The sequence below is a fragment of the Dryobates pubescens genome, chromosome 20, assembly GCF_014839835.1.
Source record: "Dryobates pubescens isolate bDryPub1 chromosome 20, bDryPub1.pri, whole genome shotgun sequence".
NCBI lineage: Eukaryota > Metazoa > Chordata > Aves > Piciformes > Picidae > Dryobates > Dryobates pubescens.
Window position 1 is genome coordinate 469,473 of NC_071631.1, and position 14,163 is coordinate 483,635.

At 61.5% G+C, this 14,163-nt stretch overlaps 1 protein-coding gene across 1 annotated transcript; it reads left to right on the plus strand.

Moving 5' to 3' along the window:
* Positions 1–597: 597 nt before the first annotated feature.
* On the plus strand, positions 598–13,831 carry WASF2 (WASP family member 2). The gene is made up of 8 exons (XM_054170847.1): positions 598–750; positions 5,621–5,755; positions 6,211–6,364; positions 7,371–7,488; positions 7,727–7,857; positions 9,262–9,417; positions 9,834–10,354; positions 10,841–13,831. Exons 1-8 carry the CDS (start codon positions 621–623, stop codon positions 10,996–10,998), a joined length of 1,503 nt encoding a protein of 500 aa, XP_054026822.1. The 5' UTR covers positions 598–620; the 3' UTR covers positions 10,999–13,831.
* The last annotated feature ends 332 nt before the right edge of the window (positions 13,832–14,163 follow it).

Sequence of the window (14,163 nt, forward strand, 5' to 3'; positions counted from 1 at the left end):
GGATAAGGAACAGTCACCAGAAAGTTTCCTGGTCAGCTGCAAGCCCTTCCTGTTGTTCAGCAGAGCCCTGCCCGCTGCTGCGGGAGGCCCCGGCCGCTGCGGGCTGCTGGGAGGGGGCTGCTGGGCTGCGCTCTCAGCACCTCCCCTGCCCACCCTTGCTCTGCAAGCTGCTGCCTGCAGGTGTGGAGCACTGCCGGGGAGGAGCTGTGAGGCTCAGCAAAGAGCTGTGCGGGAGGCAGGAGCCCGGTGGGCGGCAGGGGAAGCAGGGCCGCGGTGACCCTGCTCTGGCAGGGGGGGTTGGACCCCGGCGCTCGCTGGAGCTCCCTCCCAGCCCCTCATGTTCTGTGATTCGTGAGGCCAGCAGCACCTCTGCGTGGGGGACGATGTGGAGCTGCCCACCTGGGTGGCAGGGCCCCGCGGTCCCAGCACAGCAGGACCTCGTTTGTGGCGGGGAGGGGGCGAGGGGAGGCCGCGGGGGGCGAGGGGAGGCTGCGGGGGGCGGCCGCGGGGGGCAGGGAGCCCAGCGCGGCCCCGCCGTGCCCGGCCCCGCCCGAGTAATCCTTTCCTGTCTGTCCCGGGTTGTTTTCCATCGGCAGGGCAGAGCCTGCAGCGGGGCCACCATGCCGCTGGTGACGAGGAACATCGAGCCCAGGCACCTGTGCCGGCAGCCGCTGCCCAGCGTGCCCAGCGAGCTGGAATGCATGACCAACATCACCCTGGCAAATGTCATCCGACAGCTGGGCAGCCTGAGTGAGTGCTGCCCCTGGAGCCGCTCCTGCTCTTTATTTAGCTCCCTCCTTTACTCTCCTGTGCCTACTTCTCCCCCATCTGCCTTCCCTGGGTAATGCTAAAATGCTTTCCTGAAGAGAGCCGACGCTGGCTTCACAGCCCTGGTCCTGCTCGGAAGGGAGAGTGGGGAGGGGGCGTTGGGGGGGGATGTGCCTGTGCCTGTGTGAGAGGCTGCAGTGGAGCTGCAGATGGGGAAGGATGGAGCAGCACAGCTCAGGGTTGTAAAATGGGAGCAGGCAGGAGGTGGTGGCAGAGGCTGTGCTCGCTGAACGGAGCTGGGCTGGCTGGAGCCTGCCTGGGGGCTGCTCCCTGGTGAGAGGTAACTGAAGCACACACAGCAGCCTGCTGCTGCTGCTGGCACTGGGAGACCTCAGGTGCCCAGTGGGCGCTGGGGGGGTTGGAGCTGTGTGAGCTGTGCTGGTGCTGCCTGGCACAGCTCCCCCGTGGGCAGGGCACCTGCCTGGTGGTGGCTGGAGGGGAAGCAAGGGGCTGGGTGGTGTTGGGGAAACAAAGTTAATTGTGGTCATGGAGTCAGAGAATGGCTCAGGCTGGAACAGACCTCAGAGAGCATCTACTGCAACCCCCTGCCGTGGTGAGGGACACCTCTCAGCTAGACTTGGTTGCTTGAGGCCTCATCCAGCCTGGGGGGAGCCACAGCCTCCCTGGGCAGCCTGTGCCAGAGTCTCAGCCCCCTGGTTCTGAAGAACTTCTTCCTCAGCTCCAGTCTGACCCTGCTCTGCCTCAGGTTCAAACCATTCTCCCTTGGCCTGGCTCAGACACCTCATGACAAATCCCTCTGCAGCCTTCCTGCAGGTTCCCTTCAGGTCTGCCCAGGCTGCCTCCTCTCCCTGCTGAAATGCTCTGCATGCTGCTTAGCCACCTCTGCCCTTGAAGCCAGACTTTGATCATCAAATCAATGTATTGTTTAGCTTCTCTGTGGTGTCTGCAAGCTCTGCAAACCAAGGCCCTCATCTTCCACCAAGCCCTTCCTCCCTTTCCAAGGGCAAGTTTGGGTGCAGACCATGGCTGTGGCTGAGAGCTGGGCCTGTGTTTGCTGCCAGCTGCTGTCACATTCTGGTGGGCTGTAGAAATGTCACTGCACAGGCAAGAGCAGGCTCTCTGCTCACGTTCAGCTGGCCACCAGTGCTCATTTGTTAGGTCTTGTAGCCAAGATGGTTGTGGAGTGTGAGTGAAATCCACCTTGTGTGTGTGAAATGATGAGGAAGAAGGCAGCAAAGCTGCAAATCCCTGCTGCAGAGGAAGCTAATCCCAGGCCAAAGGCACACAGTGAGTTGCTGTGGCACAGCCCTGGTGAGAGCCTTCAGCTTTGCACCTCCTCTGCTCACCTCACATACTCCAAGCTCCTCTGCTCCTGCCTTGTTGCAGAGGGCAGCGTGCTGGAGGGCACACTGCAGCCTGGCACGGCGGTGGGCAGGGTGTCCTGGGAGCCTGGCTGGGCGATGCTGGAGGGCCCAGGGCCAGGCACCTGCAGCAGGCTGCTGCAGGGGAAGCTCAGGAGAGGTGGCTCCTGCTGACACTCAGGTGCTTGTCTGTGAGAGGGGAGCCAGGTGGGGAGGGAATGCTGAGCACCACCTCTCAGCCCCTTCCCTGGGGTCTGCAGCCCCGGTTAGACTTCACTGCTGCAGCTCCTCACACCCAGACCACCCAACTCCTGCCCCCCTTCCCTTCCTTCCTTCCTGGCTCGCCGAGCAGGGCCGGGCAGCAGGCTCAGTAGGCTGTGACAGCCCTGTCAGGTGAATAATCAGCCATGCCTGGTGCACCACAGCCTCCTTACAAGGATGCAAAGATAAATCTTGTCAAACTTGGAGGCTGCAGCGAGTTTCCCCTTGGTCAGGATCGCAGCTGGGAGCACTTGGGACGAGGCTCCTGCGCCTCTGGGTGTGCTGCGGAGGAGCCCCAGCTAAAGATGGAAAGAGTCCCTGAATCAGGGCTGCCTGTCCTCCTGCCAGCCCAGCACAAAGAGAATCCTGACTGGGAGCTGCACTTTGGCAGCCAGAGGAACTAAAGCAAAGAATGAATCTCTGCCTTACCCCATCGAGAAGCCTGCAGGGAACAGGAGGCTCTGGGAGGTGCTGGCTGCTAGCTCTGCAGGGGCAGTTGCACACAACCAGCCCTAACCTCCCAGGGCAGGACCTGGCATGGCCTGTGGCCTGAAATCTGCTGTGGTGCCTTCACCCCTCCTGCTGCATGAGGAGCAGCTGAAGGGACTGGGGTGTTCTAGTCTGGAGGAGAGGATGAGGGGAAACCTTCTGGCGCTTCACAACCTCCTGAGAGGAGGCTGGAGCCGGGTGGGGGTTGGGCTCTTCTCCCTCCTGTAGGTGATAAGACAAAAGGAAATGGCCTGGACTTGTGCCAGGGGAGGGTTAGGTTGGAGATTAGGAAAAATTTCCTTCCTGCCAGAGTGGTCAGGGCCTGGCACAGGCTGCCCAGGGAGGTGGTGGAGTCCCCATGCCTGGAGGTGTTCACTCGTGGCCATGGTTTGGTGGCCATGGTGGGGCTGGGCTGATGCTGGACTGGATGATCTCAGAGGGCTCTTCCAGCCAAACCCATGCCCTGGTTCTCCCAGACCAGTGTGTGCAATGCTCTTCAGGGATTATCTCATACCTGAAGCATCCTCCTCAGCACTGCACTCCCAGGGGCTGCTTTTCCCCTGGTGCTCGTGGCAGCTCCTGCTCAGATCCAGCAGCTCTTTCCAGTTCTCCTGGAAGCACAAACCAAACCCCAGCTTCTCTCTGTGGAACTGCTGCTGGGAGGTGTTTGTCTTGGGCTGGTGTGGAGCATGGGAAGTCCTTCCTGCAGCCTGGTTACAGCAAATGCCACTTGGCCCTGAATTCTCCAGGAGTAAAAATCCCTCCTGTGAGTTTGAGGAGAGCTCTGCCTGGGCTGGAGCCTGCATGGAATCTGCACTGTCTGGGGTGGAGGTCAGCTGAAGTTAAGGTCCAGCCTTTGCTTTCTACAAACACTTCAAGCTGGCAGTGCCCCCAGAGAGGTGGAGGAGGTTGATGTTTAACCTGGCTGCTTCCCCGTGCTCGGCAGTGCAAGGAGCAGAGCGCGGGGTGGGGGCAGGGAGCCGGGGGGGGGCTGCAGCTGGGCTGGGGGCTGCCTGCCGGAGGGGCTCCTGCTGTGACTCACTGCAGACAGCCCTGGTGGAGCTGGTTACCCTTCCCTGGATGTCAGAGCAGATCCTGAGGAGTAACAGATTCCAGAGCACGCTGCTGACCAGATGCTGCTGCTCCTCAAACCCGGAGGGCGCCCTGGGAGCAGCCCTGGCTGGGAATGCTTCCAGCGGGGGGCCCGGGGGGCTGGGGCTGCTCTCAGTGCCAGGTCTGCCCGGGTCGGGGCAGTGGTTTGGGCTCCCTGTCTGGGGCCGTGCCTGAGAGCAGGACTCATTGTGAGTTCTTGGGTTCCTTCCAGTTCTCCCCTCTCTGTGTGCCTGTGGCCACCTCTGGTTGCAGAGGGAGAGGGCAGAGCCCGGCTGGGCTGGCAGGAGGGGCAGAGCTCGGCTGGGCTGGCAGGAGGGGCAGAGCCCGGCTGGGCTGGCAGGAGGGGCAGAGCTCGGCTGGGCTGGCAGGAGGGGCAGAGCCCGGCTGGGCTGGCAGGAGGGGCAGAGCTCTGCTGGGCTTGCAGGAGGGGCAGAGCTCTGCTGGGCTGGCAGGAGGGGCAGAGCTCGGCTGGGCTGGCAGGAGGGGCAGAGCTCTGCTGGGCTTGCAGGAGGGGCAGAGCTCTGCTGGGCTGGCAGGAGGGGCAGAGCCCGGCTGGGCTGGCAGGAGGGGCAGAGCCCGGCTGGGCTGGCAGGAGGGGCAGAGCTCGGCTGGGCTGGCAGGAGGGGCAGAGCCCGGCTGGGCTGGCAGGAGGGGCAGAGCTCGGCAGGGCTTGCAGGAGGGGCAGAGCTCTGCTGGGCTGGCAGGAGGGGCAGAGCCCGGCTGGGCTGGCAGGAGGGGCAGAGCCCGGCTGGGCTGGCAGGAGGGGCAGAGCCCGGCTGGGCTGGCAGGAGGGGCAGAGCCCGGCTGGGCTTGCAGGAGGGGCAGAGCTCGGCAGGGCTTGCAGGAGGGGCAGAGCTCTGCTGGGCTGGCAGGAGGGGCAGAGCCCGGCTGGGCTGGCAGGAGGGGCAGAGCCCGGCTGGGCTGGCAGGAGGGGCAGAGCTCGGCTGGGCTGGCAGGAGGGGCAGAGCTCGGCTGGGCTGGCAGGAGGGGCAGAGCTCCTGCTCCAGGCCCCTGGGCTGCGCCGCGGCGGTGTTTGTCCGAGCAGCCCAAGCAGGCTCCCGCCTGAGGAGTTCCCGGCTGGATTTGAGTTGGAATCACCGGGAATGAGTCAATTTCTCAGACACTGCCACCTGAAGGAGCCGAAGGGTCACTGCCTGTGGCTGCGGGGACAGCTCAGGCTCCCGACCAGGGACTGGCTCTGCTCTCCGGTTCCAGAGCTTGTAAACATCTGCAGTTACCCTGGAGGCAGCCTGCTGGAGACTGCAGCCTTTGAGATTCTCCAGAGCAGCCCAGAGCTGACTGCATTTGCTTGTCTCATGAGCAGAGCAGATCTGAAAGGACCTCCAGAGCCAGCCAGCTCCAGAGCAGCACCATGCTGGCAGCCCTCTTTTGCTGCCTTGCTTTAACAATGACTTGAAAGGGGCTCAATGGCTTCTGATTGCATAGCGCTGCCTCGGGGCTGTCAGGTGTGGGTGGAACAGAGCCTTTCCCTCCTGGGTGTTCAACCCTGGCACTCTTGGTCTGTCCATTCCTCCTTTCTTCAGCAGAAGCAGCTGGGAGGCTCAGTCTGCTGCCAGCAGGGTAACTTGGCCACTCTGCCCTTGCAGGTAAATTTGCAGAGGACATCTTTGGAGGGCTGTTCACCCAGGCCAGCACCTTCGCCTCCCGGGTCAGCGTCCTGGTCGAGAGAGTCGACCGCCTGCAGGTCAAAGTCACTCAGCTGGACCCCAAAGAGGAGGAAGGTAATGGAGTGCAGCACAGACCCTCAGGGCAGGTTCTCATTTGAGTCAGAGTGGTTGGTTCCTGGCCAGGAGACAAGCCCAGCACTGTCCCTGCTGTTGGGACCTCATCCCCTGGGCTAGGAGGTGTGGACAGCACGAGCCCAGGCTGCTCCTTAGCCTCTCCCCCTGTGGAAATTCCCTCTGCAGCAGTTTGGTGGCTTGGGCCTCGGTCAGAGGGGCTCAGAAGCACATCAGCAGCTCTCAGAGGAGAGCCATGTCTGCAGCAGTGGATCTTGGCACAGCACCATTTGAGATCTGCTGGGCTTCCCAGGGGAGCTGTGGGAAAGGGAACCTGGCCTGAAGATGTGCTGAGCATGCCAAGAACTCCAACTGGAGTCAGATGTTCACTGCTTGATCCTCAGTGTCACTGGCCTGGGTCAGGCTGCTCTTCACTTGCTCTCTCCTCTTTCTTACAGTCTCCTTGCAAGGCATTAACACCAGGAAGGCCTTCAAAAGCTCCACTACTCAGGACCAGAAGCTCTTTGACAGAGATTCTCTCCCCGTGCCTGTTCTTGAAACCTACAGGACCTGCAACACTCCTCCACCCCTCAACATTCTCTCACCTTACAGGTATGGCTGCAGCACCTTCCTGGCCCCTTGTTGCCATGGGGAGGAGCAGCTCATCCTCCCAGCCTGCTGAGGAGGTCCCTTCCCATCCTGTGCTGTGTTGGAGTAGCCATTTGCTACCAGGAAGCCTCCAGGCCTGGATTCCCTGGAGCTTGGGCTGACAGATTTGGTTAACTGCTGCCACTTCTGGGCCTGCCCCGGGGCAGAGCTTGGCCAGCCCTGCAGGAAGGTGGTGGCTGTTGTGCAGATGATGCATTGCTGTTGAGCCTCTCTGCAGCCCTGTGGCTCCTCTGCAGAAAGGCTTAGCACAGCCTGCAGAGTGTGCAGCTGTAAGTGGCTGTCACCCAGGTGGCCACAGCAGGCTCCTGGAGATGCTTTCTGTGGCCTCCTCTGCCTGGTCTGAGACATCTGATGTGACCTCCTCTGGCTCTGCAGCCACTTCTCCTGAGCAGCCCTGCTCAGATTTCATCTCACAGGAGGTAGGAGTAAAGGGGGTCAGGATCCAGAGGCTGAGCCCACATCCATAAATATCTCCTGAGCAGGTAAAAGTAATTACAGATAGCTGGAGGCAGCTGGCTGCTGCCAGACGCAGCTGCACTGCAAAGCAGGAGCAGAGGCTGTGGCTCTGTGTGTGTCAGCTCGGGAGCTTCAAGGACACTGCTGCACTGATTTAGGGTTCCTGAGCTGGGGGGGGGGGGAAGCTTTTCACACCCCAAACACAGCACACAGGCAGGAGCTGAAGTGAGAGCCCTGCTGCTCCCTGGCCACGGCTCAGAGCAGCTGCAGGGTGAGGTGCTGAGTGGTGCTGAGTGTGTGAGGCCGAAGTGCTGGCAGGTGGAGAGCCAGGGGGAGTGAGGCTGTAGCTGCACTGCTGCTGGCCTGGGGGACAGAGGTGAGAGCAGCATCTGACCTTGCTGCAGACTTCAGACTGCCACCTGCTTGTGCTTTGTGTTTTCCTTCAGCTTCAAACCTGACTTGGGCCTTGCCTGTTGTTTTCTTCCTGTTCTAGGGACGATGGCAAAGAGGCTCTTAAATTCTACACAGATCCTTCATATTTCTTTGACCTTTGGAAGGAGAAAATGCTTCAGGACACCAAGGATATTATGAAGGAGAAGAGGAAGCACAGGGTGAGGGGCTGGGAGCTGTCTGCCTGCAGAGGCACCTGGGGAGGAGCAGAAGGGGGAAGTGGTAACGGATCCTGGGCTCCAAATTCAGGTTTGCTCTCTTAAACCCTTTGCAGCTTCACAGATTGCCCTGGGTTGGGAGGGACCCTGCAAGGTCATCTTGGCCAACCTCCTGCAGGCTTTCCCAGGGAGGTTAAAGCAAAGTCAAACCAGATTTGTGTTTGGTTTCTGCCTCCCCTAGAAAGAGAAGAAGGAGAACCCCAACCGGGGCAACGTCAACCCACGGAAGATCAAAACCCGCAAGGAGGAGTGGGAGAAGCTGAAAATGGGGCAGGAGTTTGTGGAGTCCAAGGACAAGCATGGCCCTGCTGGGTAAGCTGGGCCCTGGGCAGGGGGTGACTGGGGTGCAGCTCCCCCTGCTCCGTGCTCTGCTGCTCAGCTTCTGCAGAGGGAACCTGCTGCTGCTCCCAGAGCTGCCGAACACAGCAGGGAGCTGCGCAGCTCCGGCAGGGTGGCAGGAACAGCTTTGCCAGCAAGTCTGCTCTCAGCCTGCCTGGCTTGTGGGCACAGAAAGTGTTGAGAGCTTTGGCTCCCAACCTTGTGGTGATGCCCTCCCATGACAGGCAGCCTGGGTGCCTCCTGCTGCAGAGCAGGGTGGCACCTGGGTGGCACCTGGGTGCCATTGTGTGATTTGCTTCCTTCCAGCTCACAAATGGCTCTCCGCAGCCTGAGCTCGCAGCGGGGGCTGCCCCGTCCCAGTGCTCCAAGCTCCAGATCTGGCTGCAGAGCCTCTGGCTTGGGAATTCATTTAACTTCTGACACCAGGCAGGCTGGAGGCAGCCTGAGCTCCCCACAATGCCCCTGCTCAGCTGCTCTCCTCGCAGCTTCCTCTCACACAAGACAAATCTCTCTTCAAATCACACTCTCCAGCTAAAAATAACAGCTGCTTTGGGTTTGATAGGAGCAGGTTTGGTGCCTAGCAGAGGGATGGAGCAGCACAGCAGCACCAGGCTCCTGCTCCTCTCTTCTCTTGGAAGCAGCTTCATGCATTTGAATTTGTGAGGTCCAGAGCCCCCCCAGAATGGGGAGGTTGCAGCACCCCACAGTGAAGGAAGCTCATGGAAATGGTGTGAGGGTGATCCCCCCCCTGCAGTCCTGTGCCAGCTCTGGATCCTTGCTTGTCCTGGCATCGCTGTTGGCATTCTTGGGTTCTTTGTGCTTCTTCTGTAGCTTTGGGTTTGGGCATCTTGGAGCAGCTTTCTTTTCTGGCCACTGATGTGTGGGAGTCCTTCAGGTCCCATTGGTCAAAACACAACCTGCTAAAGGTCCTTTCTGTGCTGTTAATGTTAAGAAGCATTGCAGGGGTGCCCAGGGACAGGACAAGGGGCAATGGGCACAAACTGGAACCCGGCAGGTTCCACCTGAACAGGAGGAGAAACTTCTTTGGTGTGAGGCTGCTGGAGGCCTGTGAGCAGGCTGCCCAGAGAGGCTGTGGAGTCTCCTCCTCTGGAGACTTTCCAAACCCACCTGGCTGTGTTCCTGTGTGACCTGCCCTGGGTGCCCCTGCTCTGGCAGGGGCTTGGGCTGGGTGAGCTCTGAAGGTCCCTCCCAGCCCCTGGGATCCTGGGGGCTGATCCATGGCACCTGGCTGCCATCACAGCTGTTCGGTGGCTGTAGCCCTTCCAGCAGGCAAAGCTCTTGCAGGCAAAGGGGGAACTGCGCCTCAGGCACCGCCCTGCTGCGCCGGAGTGCAGCTGTGGCGCTGCTGTCCCGCAGGTACCCTCCTGCCATGGTCTATCAGAACGGCAGCATCGGCTCCAGCGAGAGCGTGGACGGGAGCTGCTACCCCCCCCCGCCGCAGGCTGACTCCATTGTGCCACCACCTCCCTCCTTCCCAGATGACAGCCTGCCTCCACCCCCGGTGGAATTTAGGTAAGCCTACAGCATCCCTTCTGTCACCCAGCAGTGGGAGGTGGTGTAAAAGGATGACAAGAGACAGGCTGGGACAGTTCAGCACAACTTCCTGCCGGGTGCTGGATGGGAAGCAGAACGCTGCTGTCTGGAGGGGAGGTGCAGCTGCAGACAGGGACCCCTGCCCCTGAAGCACTGCTCCCTAAATCCCAACCACTGCCAGCATTCCAGAGCTTAGGGACACAGTGGTCTTGGGTGGGGCAGGCCAGAAGAAATGGCTGGGAGGAAGCTCAGCCCGAGGCGTGAGGGCTGCTGGCAGCAGCAGTTAGAGCTGGGACTCTCTCTGGGCTGACACATGACCTGCAGTAGCACTGAGGTTCTGCAGCCTGCTCTGGCCTCCCAGCTAACAGCCTTCCCCCTCCCCTCTGCCTCCACAGCTATCCTGCAGACAACCAAAGAGGTTCTGGGTCCGGAGGGCCCAAGCGATCCAGCCTGGTCAGCCCCAGCCACCCTCCGCCGGCTCCCCCCATCGGCTCCCCCTCCGCAGCCAGGCCTGGCTTTGCTCCCCCTCCAGCACCGCCTCCACCACCACCACTGATGGGAAACATCCCTCCTCCACCACCTCCCGTGGGCTTCCCATCCCCAGCTACCCCCCCTCCCCCCTCCCCCCCTTCTTTCCCTCCTCACCCCGAGTTTGCTGCCCCCCCGCCGCCGCCACCCCCTCCAGCAGCCGAGTACAACAGTGTGCTGCCAGCTGTGCTGCCACAGCTGCCTGGGGGCACTGTGCCACCTCCCCCACCACCACCACCTCCCCCTGGGCCACCACCTCTGTCTTCTGGTGGCCTGGATGGTCCTCCACCTCCTCCTCCACCCTTGGACACCTCTGCCTCCAAGCCCAAGTCATCCCTGCCTGCGGTTAGCGATGCCAGGAGCGATCTGCTCTCAGCCATTCGCCAAGGTAAGCTTTGGCTTCTCTGCCAGCTTCTTCCTTGCTTCTGGAGGACCCCACAGTGTCCAAGTGTGAGCCCTTGGGAGCCACCTCGTGAGCAGTGCTGTCACTGCTTTGCTCTTGAGACCCACCCTGTGTGGTCCCTCCTTGTCTGCCCACTCTGATGGCAACCTCGGGAGGTTTTGTGCCTGCCCCTGCTCCTCAGGCCATGGCAGCGTTGGGGTTGGCATGCTCCAGCTCCGGGAGTGGATGGAAGGGCAGTGGAGGTAACCCCTCAGAGGAGCACAGAAACCATTCCCTCCCCATCCCACCTGCCCACCCAGCCTGTCTGGGCTGTCACTCAGCATCAGCATCAGCCCACGGCGTGTCCAGCGCCGGCTGGCAGCGCCCAGGCTGCCGAGCTCAGAGGCTCGCCTCCCAGGGGTGGCTGCCTGGGGGATCTCAGCCTGACCAAAGCTTTCTGCACGATGCCCTCCCTCCCCTTCTGCCCAACAGGCTTCCAGCTGCGCAAGGTGGAGGAGCAGAGGGAGCAGGAGAAGAGGGACGTTGTGGGCAACGACGTGGCCACCATCCTGTCGCGCCGCATCGCCGTGGAGTACAGCGACTCGGAGGACGACTCCTCGGAGTTCGATGAGGACGAGTGGTCGGATTAGCCAGGCTTCCACCCCCTGCTTCCCCTCCTCTCCTGCCTTAACACCTTAAAGAATCAGGTGGCCAAACCTTCCACCACTTCCTTTTTCCACCCCGTAACCAAAGATGTGCCAAGGGGGCTCAGACGACCAGCAGCAGATCTGCCCTCGGCCTCCCCCTCCGGCCTTGGCAGGACTCTGGGCGCTCCTCACGGACGCCGCGGGTGTGGGGCTGGGGGCTAGCTGGAGGGGCTGTAAGGGTCTGCTGTTGAAAAGAGAGCTCTAAGCCTCCAGGTCCTCGGTGCCAGCAGGCAGAGCACACAGCAGCCCTGCCCCCTGAGGGAGTCAAGATGGATGATGTGGTGGCGGCGCAGATGAAGGACACCTCCAGCTGCCTTGCTCCTCGCACCCGCAGCCAGCTGATCCCATGGCCCTCCCTTCCCAGTGCATACTGGGAGTGCTGCAAGAAAATGGCCTTTAAATGTCACTCCTCTGCTGCACCCCACTGGCACAGGAGCAGGTTTAGGCAGCAGTGCACAATTCCTGCCCCTTAGTATTATTTGCAGACCACGCTGCCTGGGCTGCGCCTCCTGGCCTGGGGGCTGCAGAGGGCATTGGGTGCAGTGTGGGGAGGGGCAGGGTTTGCTTCAAGAGCTGCCTTCACCTTCCCCAAATCCTCTCCCTGGGCTGCCTCACAGAAGGAGACTTGCACAAAGGGGGTGCAAAAGTTGGGGCACACAATTGCTTCCCACTTCTGGGACAGCAGAGCCATGACCCCACTGCGCTCCCTCTGTGTGCTGGAGCTCTGCTGTGCTGACTTCTGCCTGCTGGGAGAGTGCTTGAAGCAGGGCAGGGCACAAGTGCCTCAAGCGAGGAGGTGGTGTGAGGAGGGCTCCTCTGAACCCCAGGCTCTTGGGAGCTTCTCTGGCCTGTTCAGGGCAGTGCTGCAGTTGGTTTAGGAGGTGCTTTGTGCAGTGGGCTGACCACGCAGGGCCTTGAGGAGCAGAAAATGCTGGCAGGAGCTTTGCTGCCTTCCTCATGTGCCTAGGAGCACCTCGTGTGTGAGCTGAGTTGCCCATGGGTTACATCAGCCCTGCTCTACCTTGTTTCCCATCCTTTGCTCATTATCATTCATTAGTTAATTTGCAGAAGACATTTCTGCTTGTCACTCACCCTGGGAATTCCTGAGCTGCTCACTGCAGCCCTGGAGCAGCCATGGGGAGCAAGTGGTGACCTTGAACTGGCTGCCCTGGGCTTTGTGCCTGGCTTCTGTGCCCTTCCATAGGCCACAAGCACATCTGGGCAGTCTGCAAGCAAATGCCCTGCTCCAGCTGTGTGCTGGCATTTGAGCATGGCTCAGTCAGGGTCATGCCAGAAAGTGATTCCAGAGCCCTTGGGAGACCCTGGGTGCAGCAGCTGTGGAGTGGGACCAGCTGCACCTCTGCTTACAACCAACTCTGCAGCCCTTTTTGTTTTGCCTTGCCCATTGTGAGGTGTTGTGCCAGCCTGTGCCTGTTCCTTCTCCTCTGCCTTGCCTTGTTTAATGATGTTGCTGATACCTGGAGTGCCAGGCCCAGCCCCAGGCTGCCAGCTTGCTGAAAATCCTTCTTGGGTGTTGATTGATGGCTCCAGTGTGTGCCATGGAGCTCTCACGGGCTCCTTGCCTGCCTGCACATCTCTAATGCTGGGCAGGGCAGATGGTGGCTGGAGGATGGGGACGAGCTTTGCCGGGGTGCAGATCAAGCTGAGAGATTCACTGCCCTGCCACAGCATCAGACTTTGTCTGCAGATCCCCTGGATGCAAAGGGCACAGCCAGGGAGGCATCCCCACGGGCCAGGAGCATCTGAGCCGTGCCAGTCCCAGGCTGTGGAAGAGGGAGCGAACCCCTGGAGTGCCAGGCAGGCAGCGTGGGTGGAGGGACTTGGAAGTGCAAACTGATTATTGCTGCAAGCTGGGGAAGGGAGGCTGGGGAGAACCACTGCTGCTTGTTTTGCTGCTCTTCCTCTGAGCAGCATCCTCTGGCTTCCCTGGGACACAGCTTCCTGGGGAAGAGGGAGCTGGGGGCTAAGCTGTGCTGGCAGCGTGGGGCCAGGAGCTCCCCGTGCCAGACCTGGGCTCCTTTTAAACTGCCTTAGCGAGGCTGGGAGAGGAGAGCTGCAGTGGTGCTGTGTGTGAAGTGCAGCCAAGTGCCATACTGCCTGCTCCCGGGGGGCAGGGCTGTCGGGCAGGGCCCTGCGGGCAGCGGGGCCGAGCTCGCCCCACGCTCCTGCCTGTTGCACAAGGCCGCTGTGTGGGCGAGCTGGGCTGGCACGGCCACGGGTGGGGTCGGCTCCTCGGGCTGCCTCTCCAGCTCCAGAGGCGATGGGAGGGACGCTGCTTTGTCCCTGCAAGCCTGCTGGAACCACCCCCTGCTTCCAAACTCCCACCCCGAGGGGCGAATGGGAGCTCCTCGATCTTAAACAGCAGGGCTGGGCAGGTAGGGGAGGCCGTGTGGGGATTTGCCTTTGGCTTGAGCCTGGCGTGGAGATGGTCGAGGCACAGCTGGGCTAAGGCAGCCTCTGAGCAGCCTTGCAAGATCACAGAGCGCTGGGCCACCAAGTAAGCTCAGCAGGGGAAGAGGAGAGGTGCCAAAAACAACCTTTGCAAGGCAGCAGCTGCGCTGTAACTGCAGGGCTGCTGCCCCACGGAGCCCGGGGGCCTGCGCTGGGTTCCCTCTGCCGTCTTTGTCATCTCGCGTTAGCTTCCTCATGCTCTCCCTCCCTCACGCAGCTGGGCAGGCCAGCCAAAAGAGCAGGAGCCGGCATCTGGGGGCCAGCCCTGGGAGGAGCCCCCAGCTTTCCATGCCACCCCCAGCCGCTTCCCCCCTCCCGGCGGCGCAGGCTGGGGCAGGTCTCTCCTGCCTGCTCCCGGTAAGCATCGTCCTGGTGTCCTCCCCGCAGTGTTCGGCTGCTGCTCTGCCTCTCTGGCCCCCTCCCACGCCGTGCTCACAGGGGAAAAGCTTCGTCCCGACTCCCCGGGCTCCGCCTGGAGCCTCCATGCGCAGCCGGTGACCTTCACTGCCTTCTCCTCTCCTTATCAGACCCAGAGCAGCAGAGCAGATCGAGGGAAGGGGCTGCCGGAGGTCCCAGCTGGCTGGAAGCTCAGCTGAGCGGCGTCAGGGGCAGGAGCTGTTCCCGCCTGGGCGTTTG